At 39.7% G+C, this 22572-nt stretch overlaps 1 protein-coding gene across 3 annotated transcripts in view; it reads right to left on the minus strand.

Annotated features, from left to right (window-relative positions):
• The window catches only part of LOC150088410 (1-phosphatidylinositol 4,5-bisphosphate phosphodiesterase classes I and II-like), a 1046313-nt gene that overhangs the window by 465837 nt on the left and 557904 nt on the right, over positions 1-22572 (minus strand). For all 3 annotated transcript variants that reach the window (XM_090369498.1, XM_090369497.1, XM_090369499.1), the window contains exon 18: positions 21474-21525. In XM_090369498.1, the coding sequence (XP_090225624.1) occupies positions 21474-21525 (52 nt within the window). The remainder of the gene's footprint in view (positions 1-21473; positions 21526-22572) is intronic.

Consider the following 22572-nt stretch of genomic DNA (forward strand, 5'->3'; position numbering starts at 1 on the left):
TTTAAATATCGATACAAAGTAACTGTTGAGTTCATCTGCAACATCAGCTGGGGTATCTAATACTATCCTACATCCATTATATAAGGGTCCTATCTAATTTGTCCTTCCTTCTTCGCTGAAAATTTCTCGTAATCTGCCTTTGCCAATCTTTTCTGTGACACTATTACAGCTAAATTTGTAGCTGTTATAGGCATCAGTACTTTTTATTGCTCTGTAACTTTTCCATGCCATCCTTTTCTGCTCAAGTCATCTGGCAACTTCATTGTTCATCCAACTTGGAATCGTCCTCATGGAGTATTCTTTAATGGTATATATTCACTCAATGCTTCTGTGATTAATGTTTTAAAGGTCTACCATAATTCAATTGTATTCACTCTCTGTGAGATATCTACCTGGTTAATAGAGGCCATGTAGTACCTTAAGGCATCAAAATTTCCTTCTCTGAAATTATAACCCATTCCCTTGCCTTTAACTACTGCTGTCTCTCTTCATCATCCACTGCAGAACTACACGATCACTTCCTGCTACTAGTTCCTGTATTGTCAGCCCTATTATGTCATCTGGTTCATGGGTGATGATCAGGTCTAGAATATCTTTTCCCTAGTACTTTCTCTGGCATGTTGATACAAATAAAAATCATCTAGTTGATTTAAAAATTTTGTGCCCCATGTGGAGTTTCCTTCCCATTTGCTCCAATCAGTTAGAGGCAAATTAAAATCACCCATAATAAGACAGTGATGCTTACTTGCCTATTCCATTTGTATGTACAGGCTTCCATCATAATCTTCACAATCACCTGGCCAGTAGGTTACTTCCACTCTCATTATACCTTTGCTTCAGACTATCTCACATCATACAGATTCTATACTAGCATGGGAAACGTCTGAATCTGAGAAATCTTTCGTTGCACTCAGGCTGATAAGAAGAATAACCCCACCACCTCTTCTATCTTTAAATATATCCTGTCTCTATAAAACAGATTTTTACAAGTGCAGGCCAAGCTGATAAAAATTTCCCCCCAAAAGACTTGCAGACTCCTTCAAGTCTTGATTTAATCCACAAGGCTTTCTACAATTCGGCCTAATCCCTCCTATCATTATTAGGCAGAATTGCAGACACTTAGAAATTCTGACCTAACTCATGGCATTTCTTCAGCATGGTCCTATATTTGTCTAAGAAATCATCAGATGAAATGTGCTTAATATCATTAGTCCTGACATGAATAATAATATTCTCTTTACCCCTCTTAAAATCTGACAGTCTGTTGGTGACATCATTAATTGTTGCTCCTGGCAGACATACCCTGGTTCTTGTCTACCAATCCTTATTACAAAAAATATTGTTTCCTGTTTCTTTGACAATGGAGTCTCCTAATAGAATTAACTCCCTTTGAACCAGAGCAGTTTGCACTTGGTTATTCTGTTCTGGGGCCTGAATCGAGAGTGCATCACTTGTAGGTTACTAGAGTCTTTAGTCCCTGACAAGCGACCAGTTACATTATTCTAGAGGGCAAGCACCTGTTTTTTCAGTGATTCAAATTCTTCTAGCAATGCACTAAATTTTAATTTTAGATCTGTACAGTCCATATAATGGTGACAAAGAAAAGAATTGCCAGGTGAGCTATGATTATCCACTAGGTCAACCTTGGAATACAAACCACAGGTTCTGCAAATGATGAGATCATGATTCACCTGGAAATTGTCATCAGCTACTTATGTATGAGTCATGATACAATCTGACAAAGTGTTCAAGGTGGATCTTGTCACAACGATTGTTAAATTTATTAAAATCACAGAAAGTAGCTTTTAAAAATTATATTTATAATATTATAAAAATTTTAATTTACAATCTATTACAGGAAAAACATATCAAAATGAACCTTACAATATACTAAAGATTATTAATTAAAGGCAATTATATAACCCCTCTAATCTCTATGCTCTCCTGCACTTTAGACCCAGGAGTACTGTGAAAATACATTTGCTCACTACGAATGCGACCTATGTTTTTTTACTTTTTACATTCATTACTTGTTTGTCCAATATATTTAATGTTGCAAGTCCTACAGGTGATGTAAATAACAGTGTGCAATTTACAGAAGAGAGATGCAGTAGGATTACACCGAACAACAAATTTTGGGTCATATCTTGTTACAGGCATAAAAGTAAGTTTATTTTATAAATTTTGGAGTGCTAAACAAAGAAATAGTGCTTAAAATGGCAGACTGGCTCTTGTTTACGAAAAAAGTAGTTTTTTATATTTATACAAGGTATTTTTTATTTATATGGCAGTAAGATGTGGCTACGAACATTTCTGTATGAAACACAGGACTTCTTTGCCTTTCTCTTGCATTCAGCTTGGGGAGCATCCCTTTTCACCATCCAACAATAATCAGCTAAAATGGCAGCACTCCATTTGCCTTTGCATCTTGTTCCATTGCTGTGATGTCTTGAAGAAAGCATTCGCCATGTTCATCACTGATGGCATCACAGTTTGGCAGGAAGAAATCCAGGTGTGAGTGCAAGAAATGCATCTTCAATGATACTTGTTTTTTGTAAAAATTAATGAGATCTTCCAGAAGCTGCTGTAGTTGCTGGCTTTAACATTTGCTATAAAACCAGTAAAAACATTTCAAAAGGCTTTCTGCATTGGTTTCTTGCTATCACTAAGGACACATTTAAACTGTTCGTTTTTGAGAAGTTGCCTTATTTGTGGACCAGTGAAAATGCCTGCTTTACTCTTCTCTGTACTAAGTCTTGGGAATTTCTCTTTCAAGTATGTGAATGCAGGACCATTCACTTCCAAAGCCTTCACAAAAATTTTCATGAGCTCCAGTTTGATGTGGTTGGCTGAAGTAAAACTTTATTTGGATCTACCAGAGGTTCAAATGCTGCTACGTTCTTCATTCCAGGTGTTAATGATTTTCATTGAGGCCAACTCCTCTTCTCATAGTGCATATCCTTGGCATGACTATTCCACTCACAGAGAAAGCAACAATACTTAGTGTAACCCTCTTGTAGTGCTAATAAAATGGTGATTACCTTTAAATCTTTAAATCATACTTCTGATAGTGTACACCTAAGAGGATGTTCTCCATGTTTGCATATGTTTCTTTTTTGTGGATGGCATATGCAAGAGGTATTGAAGGCAGCATATTTCCATTGTGTAATAACACAGCCTTAAGGCTAACCTTAGAAGCGTCAATAAATAGTTGCCATTCTTCAGGAACGTGCCTCATGCTCATTGCTGCCATTAGACCATCAACATCATTACAAACAGTGAGCTCACCTTCTGTTTGATAGATTAATAGTCTTTATTTCGAGTACTAAATTTTGTCACTTTCACAGAATGATCTAGAAGAATTCCCTGTTGTAGCCTTGAGGCCAAAAGCTCTGCCTTTTTCTTCGGCAGTTCAAGATCCCTGATAATGTCATAAAGCTCACTTTCTGTGATCTTATACAGTTTAGAAGGATAAAGGACGTAGACAGCTGCCGTACTTCTTCGTGTATATCAAGTTGATGTTCATTAGTGTCTTCATCTTCATCAGAGTATACAGAAAAATGGTCAGGTGGTTCAGGAATAGGTAGTACCGCATTGTTAGGCACGGGACAAATTGTAGATGGTATATTTGGGTATGTCACTGTCCACTTTTTCTTCATTGTCAACCCTTTTATAATAGGAAGCACCATACAGAAGTAATAGTCTGTGACGTGATTTGTTGGCTCCCTCCATATCATGGACACTGCAAAAAGGTATAAAATGTCCTATTCGATTCACCCATTGCATTTTGATGAACAGGCATATGTGTAGAGTCCAGTTCTTGTCCTGGGGCACTTACTTTACACCCAAAGTACAAGAAGTAGGCCTTGTTTATGGCTTGAGTTGAAGGATGCATTCTTGAAGCTAATGTGACTTCTCAACAAATGTAACAGAAGTGATCCAGACTATTCGTACAGGGCATGACACAAATATTGGTCAAAAAATAGGAATCTCATAGAGAACAAAAATTAACTGAGAATAAATCAATCAGTACCTAACCATATTCAATGATTGTTGCAACAGAGTTAAAGACACATTTGAGGCAATAACTTATCACATGATGCAGAGTGAGGACAGTTGCCAATCATGTGATAGGAGTGTGGTGGTTTTTTTTTTTTTTTTTTGGGGAGCATTAGCAACTAAGGCCATATTGCTCCAGGATATGCGGTGGTCATTCCCTGACCTTTCCGCATCCTCCGTATTTGGTGGTGACGGGCTCGAACCCCGGTCTAATCAAGAAGCGTATGTGCTACGCACTGCTGCTCCTTCCCACCTGGCTACGGAGGCGCCTGAGTGTGGTGGTACTGAAACTACAGTGTTGCCATGCATTTTGCCGAGAGCCATAGTTGGTAATAATATAAGACCCCCAACTGTAATTTGAAAACAAGAGCCAATTGAAAAATTTTAATGTGATTTTGGTATTGAGCAGCATAAAATTAGTCAAGATTGGGTATTTTCATTTTCATAACATTTTATGTGTTGACCAGTATTATCAGTATAATGTTCTGGATGCATTAGGGATGTGTGAGGCATCTTTTATTACTACAGTGATCAAATTTATAAATAGAATTGCTAATAGTAGCAACTGAGTGCATATTAAAAGACTAGATGGGGTCTATTATATGCAAAATTGTTCTCTACTGTCTGTATTATCCATGTCTAACAGAGACTCTCTGCTCTCTGTCTCATAGACATTATTTTCTGCTGCATGCCATTTCTATAGATATTTCCATGGGCACTGTTCTTCTGAATTGGCTTTTATAATTCCCACTCTCTCTTCCAAAGCAGTCTGAACACATGCTGCAACCTATCAACATCCTTTTACTGTCCAACTTCAAACTCACAGAACCAACTTTTCTTCCTTCCTCGTTTATTCATTCAACTTCCATTTTCTGGAACAACCTTCTTTCATACATATTTTCTGAAAATTACAATCTATAGAAATTCAAGTCTAATGTCAACAAGTATCTTTGTTCATCTTCTCAACCTTCAGCCCATGCATTGTTGCATACTTCATATACCCCACATAAGTACTATTAGGTTCTAATGTCTCTCATGTTTGGGGTTTTCATTTAAAAAAAAAAAAAAAAGGAGGTCAGCAATAACCTATGTATGGTCTGAGGACAGGTTCCAGAAATGCTGCCTTAATGTACAGGGGTTTATTTAATTGCTAAATAAACAATCTTAATATTCACACTGTATAAGAGTGGTCATTATAGAAATCTAGATTTCATGGAAAAGCAACACATAACATCCTTCTACAGCTATATTAGAATTCTTAAGATATGCCAAATTAATTACATACCAGGTAAAAAATATTATTGGGAAGGTACCATTACCCTTTCTTGTATTTAAACAAAGTGTTGAATTCATTGTTCAGATTGAATATTATTATTATATTGATTAGTTGAGGACAGGTCCATAGAAATTCAATGTTATAATTTGATAGGGACCCTTCTGCAGTTACAGCACATTACTGGGAGGAGATCCATCATTTGATCTCAGTGATTTCAACGTTTGCACAAATCCAGATTTTAGGGAAGGAATGTAGGAAGGCAATTTCACAAATGGTTAGAGACAGTGCTAATTAGAAATGCAGAATATACTATGAACAGAGTGAAACCTTCATATACCCTACATAAAAAAATGCAATACTAAAACTTATTTGTGGAAGGATGGTAAAAACAGAGTTGATATAGAAGTGGAGGAAAGGAAGTTGTCCAGCAGATGGATACATGTTACAGGAGTTGAGTAGAGGAGTATTATTTAAGCAGTCATCATCATTGGCTATTTTCAATCCACTGCAGCATGAAGGCCTCTCCAACAACTTTCCAGTTCCTTCTGTTTTGTGCAATGGCCATCCATTTACTACCCATGAACTCATGAATTTCATCTGTCTATCTCTGTTGTTGTCTTCCAGGTTTTCTGTTAGCTCCTCTTGGGTACCATCCTGTTATTTTCTTAGTCCATTTGTCCTCATGTTTTCAAGTTATGTGTCCTGCCCAAGACCATTTCAGTTCTTTGGTTTTAATAAGAATGTCCTTTATTTGTGTTTGCTACCTAGGGGTTCTGACCAAGACCATTTCAGTTCTTTGATTTTGATAAGAATGTCCTTTATATGTGTTTGCTGCCTAATCCATGTGTTTCTCTTCTTATCTAATAGTCTGATTCCTAATATAATTTGTTCCATTCTTTGCTGTGTAGTTTTCAGCTTCTCTTCCATTCTTTTGGTGAGTGCCCAAGTTTCACTTCCATGAGTAATGGTGGGGAGTAAACATTGGTTCATTATTTTACGTTTCAGACAAATTGGGACATTGCTCCTCAGTATGCAACTACATTTCCTGAAGGCTATCCACCCGAAATTTATTCTTCTCCTGACTTCCAGCCATTTATCATTGTTACAGCTAATAACTTGTCCAAGATAAGCATATGAATCCACCTTTGGAATTTCTACTCCTTCAACGATTATATCCCTTTCCATGGCATACTTGGAATACGTCAATGTGAATGGAGAGTACCTAAACCATTTACAATTTGCAGATGACATTGTGGTCATAAGCCAAGATCCCAAAGAATTGGAGAAAAACCTTAATCATTACTTTTGTTTTAGCCATATTCATCTTTAGTCCAAAATCCTTACTAACACTGCAATACTGATTAAGGTTTTCCTCCAATTCTTTGGGATCTTGGCTTATGACCACAATGTCATCTGCAAATTGTAAATGGTTTAGGTACTCTCCATTCACATTGACGTCTTTCTGCTACCAGTCTAATCTTCTGAAAGTTTCCTCAAGGGCAGCAGTAATTATGAGAGCATCCTTGGACTCAGGGGAGGTTCCCACGGACTGGAGATCTGCAAATGTATCCCCAATTCACAAAGGGGGATCGAAGGGTGACACCAGTAATTACAGACCAGTTAGTTTAACTTCTGTTCCGGATAAAATAATGGAGTCGCTGGTTAAAGATGCATTGCAGGATCATCTAGACAAGACTGCAGCAATAATTCAGACACAGCATGGGTTTGTTAAGGGAAAGTCTTGTCTGACAAATTTGATAGGATATTATGATGTGGTTACAAAGGAACTGGATGCAAAAAAATAATTTTGATATCATATATTTGGATTTCAGGAAAGCTTTTGACACTGTTGCGCATGGAAGACTATTGTACAAATTGGAGCAGAATGGTATTAAGGGTAAGTTGCTACAATGGATAAAAGGATGGTTAAGTGCAAGAAGACAGAGGGTGGTAATCAATGGGTGCTGCTCTTCTAGGACTAATGTTATTAGTGGAGTCCCACAGGGTTCGGTATTAGGTCCACTGTTCTTTTGTATATTTATCAATGACATTGATGAAGGTATATCAGGCTTAATGTCGAAGTTTGCAGATGATACAAAGGTTGGCAGGGTTGTTAATGACAGTAATGGCAGTGTGCTACTGCAACAGGATCTAGATGATTTGGGCAGATGGGCTAAGAAGTGGCAACTGAAGTGGCAACCTTGACAAATGCAAAGTACTGCATATGGGTAGAAGTAACCCCAGAGAAATGTACCAACTGTGTGGTACTACACTTAAGGTGGTAGAAAATGAAAAAGACCTGGGAGTAATTGTGCAGTCAGATATGAAGTTCTCTGAGCAATGCAGACAGGCTGCCAGGGCAGGTCATGGGGTTTTGTCAATGATATATAGGAATTTTGCTAGCAGGGAGAAGGAGGTGATTATCCCTCTGTATAAGGCAATGGTCAGGCCATGCCTTGAGTACTGCGTACAGGTCTGGAGGCCTCATTTTAGGAAGGATGTAGATTTACTTGATGTAGATTTACAGAGAAGGGCAACAAGATTGGTGAGGGGAACGAAGGGATCCTCTCATCAAGAGAGGCTTAAGTTCTGCAAATTGCAGTGGCTGGAGACTAGGCACCTGCGCGGTGATCTGATTGAGGTGTATAAGGCCTTGAATGGGTCAGCACGCTGAATTCTGATGGGATCCTTCCACTTGTTCAGATTACGAACCTAAGGGGGCATAAATTTAAATTAAGAAAAGACAGATGTAGAATAGATGTGAGGAAATTTGCCTTTAGCCAGCGGGTGGTTAATTGAATTCCCGCCATTTTTACACGATAGCATAAGCTTAGTGTAGTATAGTGCATAATATAATATTGTCAATTAATCAGTAATATTGTCAATTAATCAGTAAATCTATTAATCTTGATAAACTTTATTGTCAATTAAATTGTATTTTTAACTCTATATATTTATAACGACTTAATCGTAACAAATAATTAATACATAACTATAGTGGTACACGTGATACGGAAGTTGTATAAAGGGAACTCGTAGAAAACACTAGATACCGAGAGGAAAAAAAAAAAAAAAAAAAAATTAACATAACTGTTTTTTGATATAACTTAAGGATTTAATTTTTGTTTTGAAATTTTATTGAATTAAATCGGAATCATGACTCTGACCAGAGCAGCAAAGCAAAAGGCTCAAGCTAATGGGAGTGCTGTGGTTCAGGGAAGAACTGAGGGGGGCAGTTGCCCTCTGAATCACAGTCTTTTAAAATGCACTGTTTGCTTGATGTTTGCGGAGCAGTCGGGTACGGGACATGATGCTGCCAAGGGGGATGTCTTTGTGTGTGCACGATGTAAGGAGTGCAAGGAAATCAGGCGACAACTCAGCGTTGTTATGGGCCTTTATGAGAGCTTGAAGGACAGGGTGGATGCCCTCGAAGGAAATAAATTGAGGGGCCCATCAAGCTCTCAGCTGCCCACATCAATGCCAGAGCTTGCACTTGGTCATCAGGCAACACAGAGGCAGCCCCCTAGGCAGAATGCGCTGGTCCCACAGGAACTAGTAGTTGTTGGTGACTCTATTGTCAGGGAAACGGGGAACATGCTTTGTAAAAAGGATAGGTGGAATAGGACCAGGGTATGTCTGCCAGGGGCAAAGGTTGATGACGTTGTAGAGCGAATATCATCTTTTAAGGGCACAAAAGGTGATATAGTTGTACACGTTGGCACTAATGATATTAAGAGTAGGAGACCGGCGGAATTACTTAGCAAGTACAGGTCACTGTTGAAAAAAAGCCGTGAATTAGGGTTGAATTTGAAAGTGTCTGCAATTCTGCCCAGACACGATAGGAGGGAGTATATGATGAGAGCCTTGTCGATCAATTCGGCCCTGGAGGGATTGTGCAAGGCTCAAGGGGTAGAATTTTTTTCAGCCTGGACTGTACTTGTTAACAGGAGAGATTGCTTTTACAGGGATGGGATACACTTAAATAGAAAGGGTGCAAGAATTTTTGCTGATGCTGTCGAGGCAGTGTTAGGTGGGTCGGAAAACTGCTAGTTGGGGGGGATACAAGGACTAATAGATTAACAATAGCCACTGGCAGAGGTGGAAGTGATTCTTGCACTGCTTCTATTGAAATGAGCAGAAGCCTGAAAAACAAGATTCAGGATATTTCAGAGATTGCTGGGAGTCATTGCGGTACAAGTAAACACATGGGTTGTGTTAGGGTAGCTAAGAATAGAAACAGGTGCATGTATACCTGCGTGTACACCAATGCTAGGAGTTTGGTAAATAAATTTGATGAATTTGAGGTATTGCTCAAAACATCAAAGGCAGATATTGTTGGGATATCAGAGACGTGGTGTCACACAGATATAAGTAATGCGGAACTGGAATTTGGGGAATACAATGTGTATAGAAAGGATAGACAGGACAGGAGGGGAGGAGGGGTTATGCTATTAGTTAAGAAACACATAAAGTCCAAGGATGTGAAGCCAGTCGACATCGATGGACAGGGCAGTGTCGAGTCAGTTTGGTGTGACATAAGCATAGGGAAATCAAAATTGAGAGTAGGAGTGTGCTATAGGCCTAATGACTCTGATGAGTATAATAAGATATTGTACAGGAAAATAGAGTGGGCCAGTAAATCAGAGAGTCTTATAATGGGGGATTTTAATTTCCCAGATATTGACTGGAATTTGTGGGTTGGTCACTCGCACACTAGCAAGGCTTTTCTGGATTTATTGGATGATTGTTTTCTACATCAGCATGTTCGTGAGGCAACAAGAGGTAGCAATACTCTTGATCTGATTATCAGTAGTGATTCTTCATGCATTAAGAATCTGCAGATAAATGAACCACTAGGTGGCAGTGATCACAGTGTGTTGAAGTGGGATTTACTCAAGGAGGTAACTACCATCAGAGGTAAAGGGAAGGGTTTTTGTTTTCGTAAAGGCGACTATGATGGTCTGAGACAGTATTTAAATTCTATACAGTGGGACCAACTGATGATGTTACCAACAGCAAACTCAAAATGGGAAGCATTCAAGGAACTAATCTTGGAGGCTACCAGGCTTTACATACCAACTAAGAAATACTGTTCAAGGTTTAGGCCTAAATGGTTGTCAGATGAACTAATGAGACAGGTGGCAGAGAAGAAAAATGCATGGGATACATACAAATTAATGGGTGACATGGAAGCCTATGATAGATATAAGTTGGTCTGTAACCAAGTCACAAAGGAGATTAGGCAGGCAAAGGCAGACTACGAAAAATCCTTGGCAAAGGATGCAAAGAAAAACAGAAAAGAGTTCTTTACATATTTAAACTCAAGAAGGAAAGGGATGAATCAGATTGGTCCACTGGATATTGATGGTTCAACAGTTGAGGATCCTGCTCAGGTGGCTAACAATCTAAACGAGTATTTTGCATCTACATTCACGCATGAGGAGTTATTCAGGAAGGAGAATGATGTAGGTAAAGTAAACATTGGCAGTGAGCTGGATGATTTTGTAATAACTGAGAAGAAAGTGGAGGAGAGATTGTTGAGGATAAACATAAAAAAGGCACCTGGGGTGGATGGGATCTATCCAGTTATATTAAAGGAGGCGGCAAAGGAAGTAAGCAAACCCCTAGCCATAATTATGAGAGCTTCTTTGGACTCAGGGGAGGTACCCATAGACTGGAGATGTGCAAATGTAACCCCAATTCACAAAGGAGGATCAAAGGCTGACACAAGTAATTATAGACCTGTTAGTTTAACTTCTGTTCCAGGTAAATTAATGGAGGCACTGGTTAAAGAAGCACTGCAGGATCATCTAGACAAGAATTCAGTTATAGCTCAGACGCAGCATGGTTTTGTTAAGGGCAGGTCTTGCCTGACCAATTTGATTGGATACTGTGATGTAGTCACAAAAGAACTGGATGCAGGGAATAACTTTGATATTATATATTTGGATCTTAGAAAGGCTTTTGATACTGTTGCACATGGAAGACTGCTGCACAAATTGGAGCAGTGTGGCATTGGAGGCAAATTGCTGCTATGGATAAGGGGATGGTTGAGTGGCAGAAGACAGAGAGTGGTAATCAATGGACACTGCTCAACGTGGACTAATGTTATTAGTGGAGTTCCTCAGGGTTCAGTGTTGGGTCCGTTGTTGTTTTCGGTGTTTATGAATGATATGGATGATGGGATATCAAGTTTAATGTCCAAGTTTGCAGATGATACAAAGGTTGGCAGGGTTGTTAAGGACACTACTGACACTATGCTGCTGCAACAGGATCTGGAAAGGTTGAACAGATGGGCTGAGAGGTGGCAAATGAAGTTTAACATTGACAAATGTAAAGTACTACATATGGGAAACAGTAACCCCAGAGCAACGTATTGACTCTGCGGTACTACACTGACCATGGTGGAGAATGAAAAGGACCTGGGGGTAATTGTGCAGGCAGATATGAAGTTCTCTGAGCAGTGCAGACAAGCTGCAAGAGTAGCTCATGGTGTCTTGTCAATGATATACAGGAATTTTTCTAGCAGGGATAAAGAGGTGATTATTCCCTTGTATAAGGCAATGGTTAGGCCACATCTTGAGTACTGTATACAGGTCTGGAGGCCTCATTTCAAGAAGGATGTAGAGCTGCTGGAATGGGTACAGAGAAGGGCAACAAGATTAGTGAATGGAACAAAGGGTTGCTCTTACGAAGAAAGGCTTAAGTTTTGCAAATTACAGAGTCTGGAGACTAGGCACCGGCGAGGTGATCTGATAGAGGTGTATAAGGCTTTGAATGGTTTGAGCATGCTCAATGCCAATGGGACTCTTCATCTTGCTCAGAATAATCACCTCAGAGGGCATAAATTCAAATTGAGGAAGGACGGATGTCGGATAGATGTGCGGAAATTTGCCTTTGGCCAGCGGGTGGTTGGTTGGTGGAACCGACTTCCATCACTTGTTGTTGAAGCTGATAGCCTAAACAAATTTAAAGCTCAACTGGACAGGTATTTCGAACGAACGGAGGGGTGAAATGGGAGTGGTGTGTTTTTTTTTTTTGTTTTTTTTTTGGCTGATGCTGAATAAGCTTGCTTTCTTGCATCATATGCCTCTACTAATGCTAATGCTAAATGCTAATGCTAATTGCTGGAACAAACTTCCATCTGTCATTGTGGAAGTTGATAGGTTGAATAAATTTAAGGAGGAACTGGACAGGCATTTGGAGGGAATGGTGTGATTTTTTTTTTTTTTTTTTTTGGCTGATGCTGCATAAGCTCATACATTTGCTTTCTTGCATCACATGCCACTACTACTACTACAACTTCGGAGATATTGTCACCTTGTTGAACTCCTTTCTCAATTTTAAATTTGCTACTGTCTTTATCTAGTCTAATAAAGGAGGTAGGGTTCGTATATATTTTCTTCAAAATCATAATGTATGGGATATTTATGCCTTGTCTTTCCAGTGCCTGAAACATTGTCTTATGTAGTATGGAGTCAAATGCCTTTTCATAATCCATAAATTTCAGCAGTATCAGGCTGTACAAATTTAAAGATGCTACTAAACAAAAGGTCATTTGGCATTTTTAGTGTAATATGTAGCATTTTATTTTATTTTATTTCGGTACAATGCAGTTAGCAAAATGTTTCAGTAAACCTTTTTAGTTTTTAAATGATTGGTGTCATTCTATTTCATTTTAACTTTCATTTCATATTAGTTGTAGACATCCAACCAGAGAATTCAAGGAAATGAATCTATACAGTTAATCTGGTTTTCTAGCCCTTTGTTCAAATAGAAGCCTTCTTTGCTTCCTCTATAAATCTGCTATTTGTTATTTGGTTATTTGGTTTTTAGAAGCATTAGCAACTAAGGCCATATTGCTCCGGGATATGCGGTGGTCATTCCCTGACCTTTCCGCATCCTCCGTATTTGGTGGTGACGGGCTCGAACCCCGGTCCAATCAAGAAGCGTGTGCTACGCACTGCTGCTCCTTCCCACCTGGCTACGGAGGCGCCCTATATAAATCTGCAATAACATGAATTGTCCATTCATAGAAACAGATCAATTTTTTGCTTTAATACAGAATGTTTTACACACACACAAAATGATGATGAATCATTTTATGTGTGTGTATAATTTATAGAGCATTATGCGGCAAAGAATATTCTGAATGAAAATTCACAGCTTAACATATGAAATGCAAGTTTTTTTATTTATGGGTGCTTCCTTTCATTATTTTGCCAATAGTGATACTAAAGTTTGTATTAGTGGTCTTAATGTTCACATTAAAACCACTGTATTAACTATACTTTATTTCAATCTCTGTTTCAATGTCAAGTTGACACCACTCAGAGAAGTATATGGTCTCTTCACACAGCAAATGGTATGGTGTATTAATATACCCTGCTCCTACCCATAGTGCATCATGACATTTCGTTTTATACATCAAAGAGTACAGGCAGCTTAAATTCTGCTGGCTGCAAAAAACACGCTTACTCCATATAATTTCAATAATGCCAAACAGTATTAATAATTTTAGAATTTTTAAAGAAAACAAAATCTATATTTTTTTATTTATACAAATATATGTTTTTTTATTTATGCAAGGCGCAAGGGATAGAATTTTTTTTTCAACATGGCTTGTGCTTGTTAACAGGAGAGACTGCTTCTACAGGGATGGGATACATTTAAATAGAAAGGGTGCAAGAATATTTGCTGATGCTATGGAGGCAGTGTTAGGTGGATCGGAAAACTGCTAGCCTGGGGGAGATTCACAGACTAAAAGGTTAAAAGTAGCCGCAGGCAGAGGTTAGCATTGGCATTAGTAGAGGCATTTGATGCAAGAAAGCAAGCTTATGCAGCATCAGCCAAAAAAAAAAATAATAATAATAATAATAATAATAATAAATAAATAAATAAAAAATAACCACTTCCACTTCACCCCTCTGTTCGTTCGAAATACCTGTCCAGCTGAGCCTTAAACTTATTTATGCTATAAACTTCCACGACAAGGGATGGAAGTCTATTCCACCAACCAACCACGCGGTGGCTAAAGGCAAATTTCCTCACGTCTATCCTACATCTGTCTTTTCTCAATTTGAATTTATGCCCTCTCAGGTGATTATTCTGAGCAAGAGGAAGAATCCCATCAGCATTGAGCATGCTCAAACCATTCAAGGCTTTATACACCTCTATCAGATCACCTCGCTGGTGCCTAGTCCCCAGACACTGTAATTTGCAAATCTTAAGCCTTTCTTCGTAACAGCACCACTTTGTTCCATTCATTAATCTTGTTGCCCTTCTCTGTACTCGTTCCAGCATCTCTACATCCTTCTTGAAATGAGGCCTCCAGACCTGTATACAGTACTCTAGGTGTGGCCTGACCATTGCCTTATACAAGGGAATAATCACCTCCTTATCCCTGCTAGAAAAATTCCTATATATCATCGACAATACACCATGAGCTACTCTTGCAGCCCGTCTGCACTGCTCAGAAAACTCCATATCTGCCTGCACAACCACCCCCAGGTCCCTTTCATTCTCTACCACTGTCAGTGTAGTACCACAGAGTTGATAGGTTGCTCTGGGGTTGCTGTTTCCCATATGTAGTACTTTACATTTGTCAATGTTAAACTTCATTTGCCACCTCTCAGCCAATCTGCTCAACCTTTCCAGATCCTGTTGCAGTAGCATAGTGTCAGTAGTGTCCTTGACAACCCTGCCAACCTTCGTATCGTCTGCAAACTTGGACATTAAGCTTGATATACCATCATCAATATCTTTTATAAATACAGAAAACAATAATGGACCCAATACTGAACCCTGAGGGACTCCACTAATAACTTTAGTCCACGATGAGCAGTGCCCATTGATTACCACTCTCTGTCTTCTCCCCCTCAACCACCCCTTTATCCATAGCAGCAATTTGCCTCCAATGCCACACTGCTCCAATTTGTGCAGCAGTCCTCCATGTGCAACAGTATATGAAGCCTTTCTAAGATCCAAATATATAATATCAAAGTTATTCCCTGCATCCAGTTCTTTTGTGACTGCATCATAGTATCCAATCAAATTGGTCAGGCAAGACTTCCCCTTAACAAAACCCTGCTGTCTCTGAGCTATAACTGAAGTCTTGTCTAGATGATCCTGCTGTGCTTCTTTAACCAGTACCCCCATTAATTTTCCGGGAACAGAAGTTAAACTAACAGGTCTATAATTACTTGTGTCACCCTTTGATCCTCCTTTGTGAATTGGGGTCACATTTGCACATCTCCAGTCCATGGGTATTTCCCCTGAGTCCAAGGAAGCTCTCATAATTATGGTTAACGGTTTGCTTACTTCCTTTGCTGCCTCCTTTAATATAACTGGATAGATCCCATCCACCCCAGGTGCCTTTCTTGTATTTATCTTCAACAATTTCTCCTCCACTTTACTCTCAGTTAATACAAGATTCTCTAGCTTACTGCCAGTGTTGAATACACCTCTGGCATTCCCCTCGCTGAATAACTCCTCATGTGTGGATGTCGATGCAAAATATTCATTCAGTTTGTTAGCTACCTGAGCAGGATCATCAACAGTTGACCCATCGATATCAAGTGGACCAATCTGATTCATCCCCTTCCTTCTAGAGTTTACATAAGTAAAGAACTCTTTGCTGTTTTTCTTTGCATCCCTTGCAAAAGATTTCTCGTAATCTGCCTTCGCCTGCCTAACCTCCTTTGTAACTTGGTTACAGATCAACTTGTATCTCTCATAGGCTTCTCTGTCATGTGTTAATTTGTATATCCCATGCATGTTTCTTCTCTGCCATATGCCTCATCAGTTCATCTGACATCCATTTAGGCCTAAACTTTGAAAATTTCTTAGTTGGTATGTAAAGCCTAGTAGCTTCCAAGATAAGTTCTTTGAATGCTTCCCATTTTGAATTTGCTGTTGGTAACATCATCAGTTGGTCCCACTGTATAGAATTTAAATACTGTCTCAGTCCATCGTAGTAGCCTTTACGAAAGCAATAACCCTTCCCTTTACCCATAATGGTAGTTATCTCTTTCAGTAAATCCTACTTCAGCACACTGTGATCACTGCCACCTAGTGGTTCATTTACCTGCAGATTCTTAATGAATGAAGAATCACTACTGATAATCAAATCGAGAGTATTACTCCCTCTAGTTGCCTCCCGAACATGCTGATGTAGAAAACAATCATCCAATAAATCCACAAAAGCCTTGCTAGTGTGTGAGTGACCAGCCCACAAATTCCAGTCAATATCTGGGAAGTTAAAATCCCCCATTATAAGAGTCTCTGATTTACTGCCCCAGTCTATTTCCCCGTACAGTTTCTTATTATACTCATCAGAGTCATTAGACCTATAGCACACTCTTAATCTCAATTTTGATCTCCCAATGCTTATGTCACACCAAACTGACTCGACACTGCACTGTCCAGCAATGTCGACTGGCTTCACTTCCTTGGATTTTATGTATTTCTTAACTAATAGCATAACCCCTCCTCCCTTCCTATCCTGTCTATCCTTTCTGTAGAAATTGTACTCCCCAAATTCCAGTTCTGCATTCCTTATATCTGTGTGACACCACGTCTCTGAAATCCCCACAATATCTTCCTTTGATGTTTTGAGCAATACCTCAAATTCATCAAATTTATTTACCAAACTCCTAGCACTGGTGTACACACAAGTATACATGCACCTGTTCTTTTTCTTAGCTACCCTAACAAAACCTATGTGTTTATTTGTACCCCAATGATTCCCAGCAGTCTCTGAAATATCCTGCATCTTATTTTCCAGGCTGCGGCTCATTCCAATAGAAGCAGTGCAAGAATCACTTTCACCTCTGCCAGTGGCTACTGTTAATCTATTAGTCCTTGTATCCCCCCAATCTAGCATATTTCCGACCCACCTAACACTGCCTCGATAGCATCAGCAAACATTCTTGCACCCTTTCTATTTAAGTGTATCCCATCCCTGTTGAAGCAGTCCCTCCTGTTAACAAGTAGAGACCAGGCTGAAAAAAATTCTACCCCTTGAGCCTTGCACAATCTTTCCAGGGACGAATTGATCAACAGGGCTCTCATCCTGTACTCCCTCCTATCGTGTCTGGGCAGAATTGCAGACACTTTCAAATTCAATCATAATTCACGGCTTTTTTTCAACAGTGACCTGTACTTGTTAAGTAATTCCGCCAGTTTTCTACTCTTAATATCATTAGTCCCAACATGTACAACTATATCATCTTTTGTGCCCTTAAAAGATGATATCTGCTCTTCAACCTCATCAACCTTTGCCACTGGCAGACATACCCTGGTCCTGTTCCATCTATCCTTTTTACAAAGCAAGTTTCCCGTTTCCCTGACAATAGAGTCGCCAACAACTACTAGTTCCTTTGGGACCAGAGCATTCTGCCTTGGGGGCTGCCGCTGTGTTGCGTGATGACCAAGTGCAAGCTCTGACATTGGTGTGGGCAGATGAGAGCTTGATGGGCCCTCACTATTAATCTTTGGAGGGAATCCACCCTGTCCTTCAAGCTCTCATATAGGCCCACAACAATGCTGAGTTGTCACCTGATTTCCATACACTCCTTGCATCGCGCACACACAAAGATATCCCCCATGGCAGTGTCATGTCCCGTACCTGACTGCTCCACAAAATCAAGCAAGTAGTGCATTTTAATAGGCTGTGATTCAGAGGTTAACTGCTCCCCCTCAGTTCTCCCCTGAACCACAGCACAGCACTTCCATTAGCTTGAGCCTTTTGCTTTGCTGCTCTGGTCAGAGTCATGATTTCGATTTAATTTCAAGTGAAATTAATTTCAATTTAATTTCGATTTAATTTTCAGGTGAAGGTGATTTTTGCACAACTTCTATTAGAATAAGTAGTGACCTGGAGTGAGGGGTGCTGGGGGTTTCAGAGACTGATGGCAGTCATCGTGAAACAGGTGGGTATATGGGACGTGTCAGGGTAACTAGGAATAGGAATAGGTGCATGTATGATTGCATGTATACCAATGTAAAAGTATAGTAAATAAATTTGAGCAATTTGAAGTGTTGGTCAAGACATCAAAGGCAGATATTGTTGGGATATCAGAGACATGGTGTCACACTGATATTAGGAATGCAGAATTGGAATTTGAGGAGTACAATGTGTACAGAAAGGATACACAGGATAGGAAGGTAGGAGGTGTCATGCTGTTAATTAAGAAAAACAAAATCAAAAGAAGTGCATCCAGTTGATATAGATGAACAGTGCACTATTGAGTCAGTTTGGTGTGACATAAGCACTACGAAAGCAAAAATAAAAGTAGGAGTGTGTTACAGGCCTAATGACTTGAATGAGTACAATGAACAATTGTACAGAGAAATAAGAGTGGGCTAGTAAATCAGAATGTCTTATAATGGGGGATTTTAAGTTCCCAGATATTGACTGGAACTTGTGGGTTGTTCATTTACACACTAGTAAGACTTTTGTGGATTTATTGGATGACTGTTTTCTGCATCAGCATGTTCAAGAGGCAACCAGAAAGGGTAATACTCTTGATCTGGTTATCAGCAGTGATCATTCGTGTATTAAGAATTTTCAGATAAAGGAACCACTAGGTGGCAGTGATCACAGTGTACTGATGTGGGATTTACTTAAAGATATAATTTCCATCAGGGGTAAAGGAAAGAGTTTTTGCTTCTGTAAAGGTGAGTACAGTGGTCTCAGACAGTTTTTAAATTCTGTACAGCGGAATCAACTGATGATGTTACCAACAATAAATTCTAAGTGGGAAGCACCCAAGGAATTATTCCTGGAAGCTACTAAACGTTTCATACCTAATAAGAAATATTGTTCAAGGTTTAGGCCTAAATAGTTATCAAATGAACTAATGAGACTCGTGACAGAGAAGGAAAATGAATGGGTTGCATATAAATTATCAGGCGACACAGAAGCCTATGGCAGATATAAGCTAGTCTGTAATCAGGTCACAAAGAAAGTTAGGCAGGCGAAGGCAGATTATGAGAAATCTTTGGCAAAGGATGCTAAGAAAAACAGCAAGGATTTCTTCATTTATATAAACTCTAAAGGGAACGGGATGAATCTGATTGGTCCACTTGATATCGATGGTTTGACTGTTGATGATCCTGCTCAGATAGCAAACAAACCGAATGAGTATTTTGCATCTACATTCACACATGACGAGTTATTAAGGTTTGAAAATGCCACAAGGTTATCAAATTGTAACAGGGTGCTTACAGTGATTTAACAGGGTGTAACAGTGATTTTGTAATAACTGAGAGCAAAATGGAGGACAAATTGTTGAAGTTAAACATAAGAAAGACATCTGCGGTAGATGGGATCTATCCAGTTATATTAAAGGAGGCGGCAAAGCAACTAAGCAAATTATGAAAGAATTGGACGAAGGGGACTCGGGGGAGGTCCCCACGGACCAGAAATGTGCAAATGTGTCCCCAGTCCACAAGGGGGGGATCGAAGGGTGACACGAGTAATTACAGACCAGTTAGTTTAACTTCTGTTCCGGGTAAAATAATGGAGTCACTGGTTAAAGATGCATTGCAGGATCATCTAGACAAGACTGCAGCAATAATTTAGACACAGCATGGGTTTGTTAAGGGAAAGTCTTGTCTGACAAATTTGATAGGATATTATGATGTGGTTACAAAGGAACTGGATGCAAAAAATATTTTTGATATCATATATTTGGATTTCAGGAAAACTTTTGACACTGTTGCGCATGGAAGACTATTGTACAAATTGGAGCATAATGGTATTAAGGGTAAGTTGCTACAATGGATAAAAGGATGGTTGAGTGGGAGAAGACAGAGGGTGGTAATCAATGGGTGCTGCTCTTTGTGGACTAATGTTATTAGTGGAGTCCCACAGGGTTTGGTGTTGGGTCCACTGTTGTTTTGTTTATTTATCAATGATATTGATGATGGTATATCAGGCTTAGTGTCGAAGTTTGCAGATGAAAGAAAGGTTGGCATGATAGCAGTGTGCTTCTGCAACAGGATCTAGAAAATTTGGGCCGATGAGCTAAGAAGTGGCAACTGAAGTTTAACCTTGACAAATGCAAAGTACTGCATATGGGTAGAAGTAACCCCAGAGAAACGTACCAACTGTGTGGTACTACACTTAAGGTGGTAGAAAATGAAAAAGACTTGAGACTAATTGTGCAGTCAGATATGAAGTTTTCTGAGCAATGCAGACAGGCTGCCAGGGCAGGTCATGAGGTTTTGTCAATGATATATAGGAATTTTGCTAGCAGGGAAAAGGAGGTGATTGTCCCTCTGTATAATGCAATGGTCAGGCCATGCCTTGAGTACTGTGTACTGGTCTGGAAGCCTCATTTTAGGAAGGATGTAGATTTGCTTGAGCGCATACAGAGAAGGCCAACAAGATTGGTGAGGGGAATGAAGGGATCCTCTTACCAGGAGAGGCTTAAGTTCTGCAAATTGCAGTGGGTGGAGACTAGGCACCTGCGCGGTGATCTGATTAAGGTGTATAAGGTCTTGAATGGGTTGAGCACACTGAATTCTGATGGGATCCTTCCACTTGTTCAGATTATGAACCTAAGAGGGCATATATTCAAATTAAGAAAAGACTGATGTAGAATAGACGTGCGGAAATTTGCCTTTAGCCAGCGGGTGGTTAATTGTTGGAACAAACTTCCATCTGCCATTGTGGTAGTTGATAGGTTAAATAAATTTAAGGAGCAACTGGACAGGATTTAGAGGGAATGGTGTGATTTTTTTTGGCTGATGCTGTTGTTATGTTGTTGTTGTTATTTGGTTTTTAGGAGCATTAGCAACTAAGGCCATATTGCTCCGGAGATATGAGGCGGTCATTCCCTGACCTTTCCACATCCTCCGTATTTGGTGGTCACGGGCTCAAACCCCGGTCCAATCAATAAGCGTGTGCTACACACTGCCGCTCCTGCCCACCTGGCTACGGAGGCGCCAGCTGATGCTGCATAAGCTCATACACTTGCTTTCTTGCATCACATGCCACTTCTACTACTACTACTACAATTTAACTTGTTTGAAATATGCATATCTGTGAAATCCTTAGACTTTATATATGTGTTTCTTAGTCTGCTTTATGTACGATGCACACATAAATGAAAGATTGTTAACTACTCACCTAGTGTTTGAAAGTTTAGGGCTACCATATGACATCCAGCATTCCAAAATACCTGTAGTAAGAGAAGATTCCAATGAAATAACTCATAGATGAATCAAATAAAGGGTACTAGGAAAGTTTTGCAATATGACGCAACAATGAATCACAGGAAGCTGCTTGTTGCTGCATGTTGAGACATGTTCATACGTGCATAGTAGCCGCCGCGCCAAGTCGATGGGCTCAGTTATTCATTAGTAATGAGAGTGTAAAGTGCTTGCGATGGCATCGTGGTCACGAAATGAGATAAGGACAGTTTTGCGGTATAATTTCGTGCGTGGTTTAACCATAGACCAGTGCTTAGAAGAAATGACTCTTGCACTAGATGATGATTGTCCACATCGTACAACGATATTCAGGTGGTATAGAGAATTCCAAAGGGAAAATTTCACTCTGGAGGATTCTGAGAGGCCGGGAAGGCCACGAACGTCAGTTATGGAGGAAAACGTTACTGCTGTGAGGAAAATGCTTGACGAAAACAGGCGAGTGACCTACCAACAGATAGAGGATACTTTGGGCCTAAATGCACCAGCAATTCGTTCGATTCTGCAAGATCATTTGCACGTGAAGAAACTTTGTTCTCTCTGGGTGCCGCATCAACTGACTGAAGAGCAGATGACACGACGTGTGACTTGGTGCCGGGAGATGTTAAAAAAGTTTGATAAGGGACAATCTCGGTATGTGAACAACATCGTGACAGGTGACGAGACTTGGCTGTACTATTACGATCTGCCAACCAAGGCTCAAAACAAAGTTTGGGTCTTTGATGATGACGACATACCCGTAATTGTCAGAAAATCCCGATCTGTAAAGAAGAAAATGATAGCTGTATTTTTCAAATCGAGTGGAATTGTGGAACGTGTCGTTTTGGACACGCAGAAGACAGTCACAGCTAAGTGGTATACTGAACATGCCTAAAGTCATTGGATCTATGAAGAACCTGCGGCCAAAGTCAAGAATAGACACCTGGTACCTCCATCACAATAATGCTCCAGCTCACCGCGCCAAAGCCTTCTCCGAATATTTGACCACGACAGGACTGAAACTTCTCGAGCACCCTCCC

Source organism: Mastigoproctus giganteus, chromosome 3 (assembly GCF_048544385.1).
Source record: "Mastigoproctus giganteus isolate SK-2022 chromosome 3, ASM4854438v1, whole genome shotgun sequence".
In the NCBI taxonomy this organism is placed as follows: domain Eukaryota; kingdom Metazoa; phylum Arthropoda; class Arachnida; order Uropygi; family Thelyphonidae; genus Mastigoproctus; species Mastigoproctus giganteus.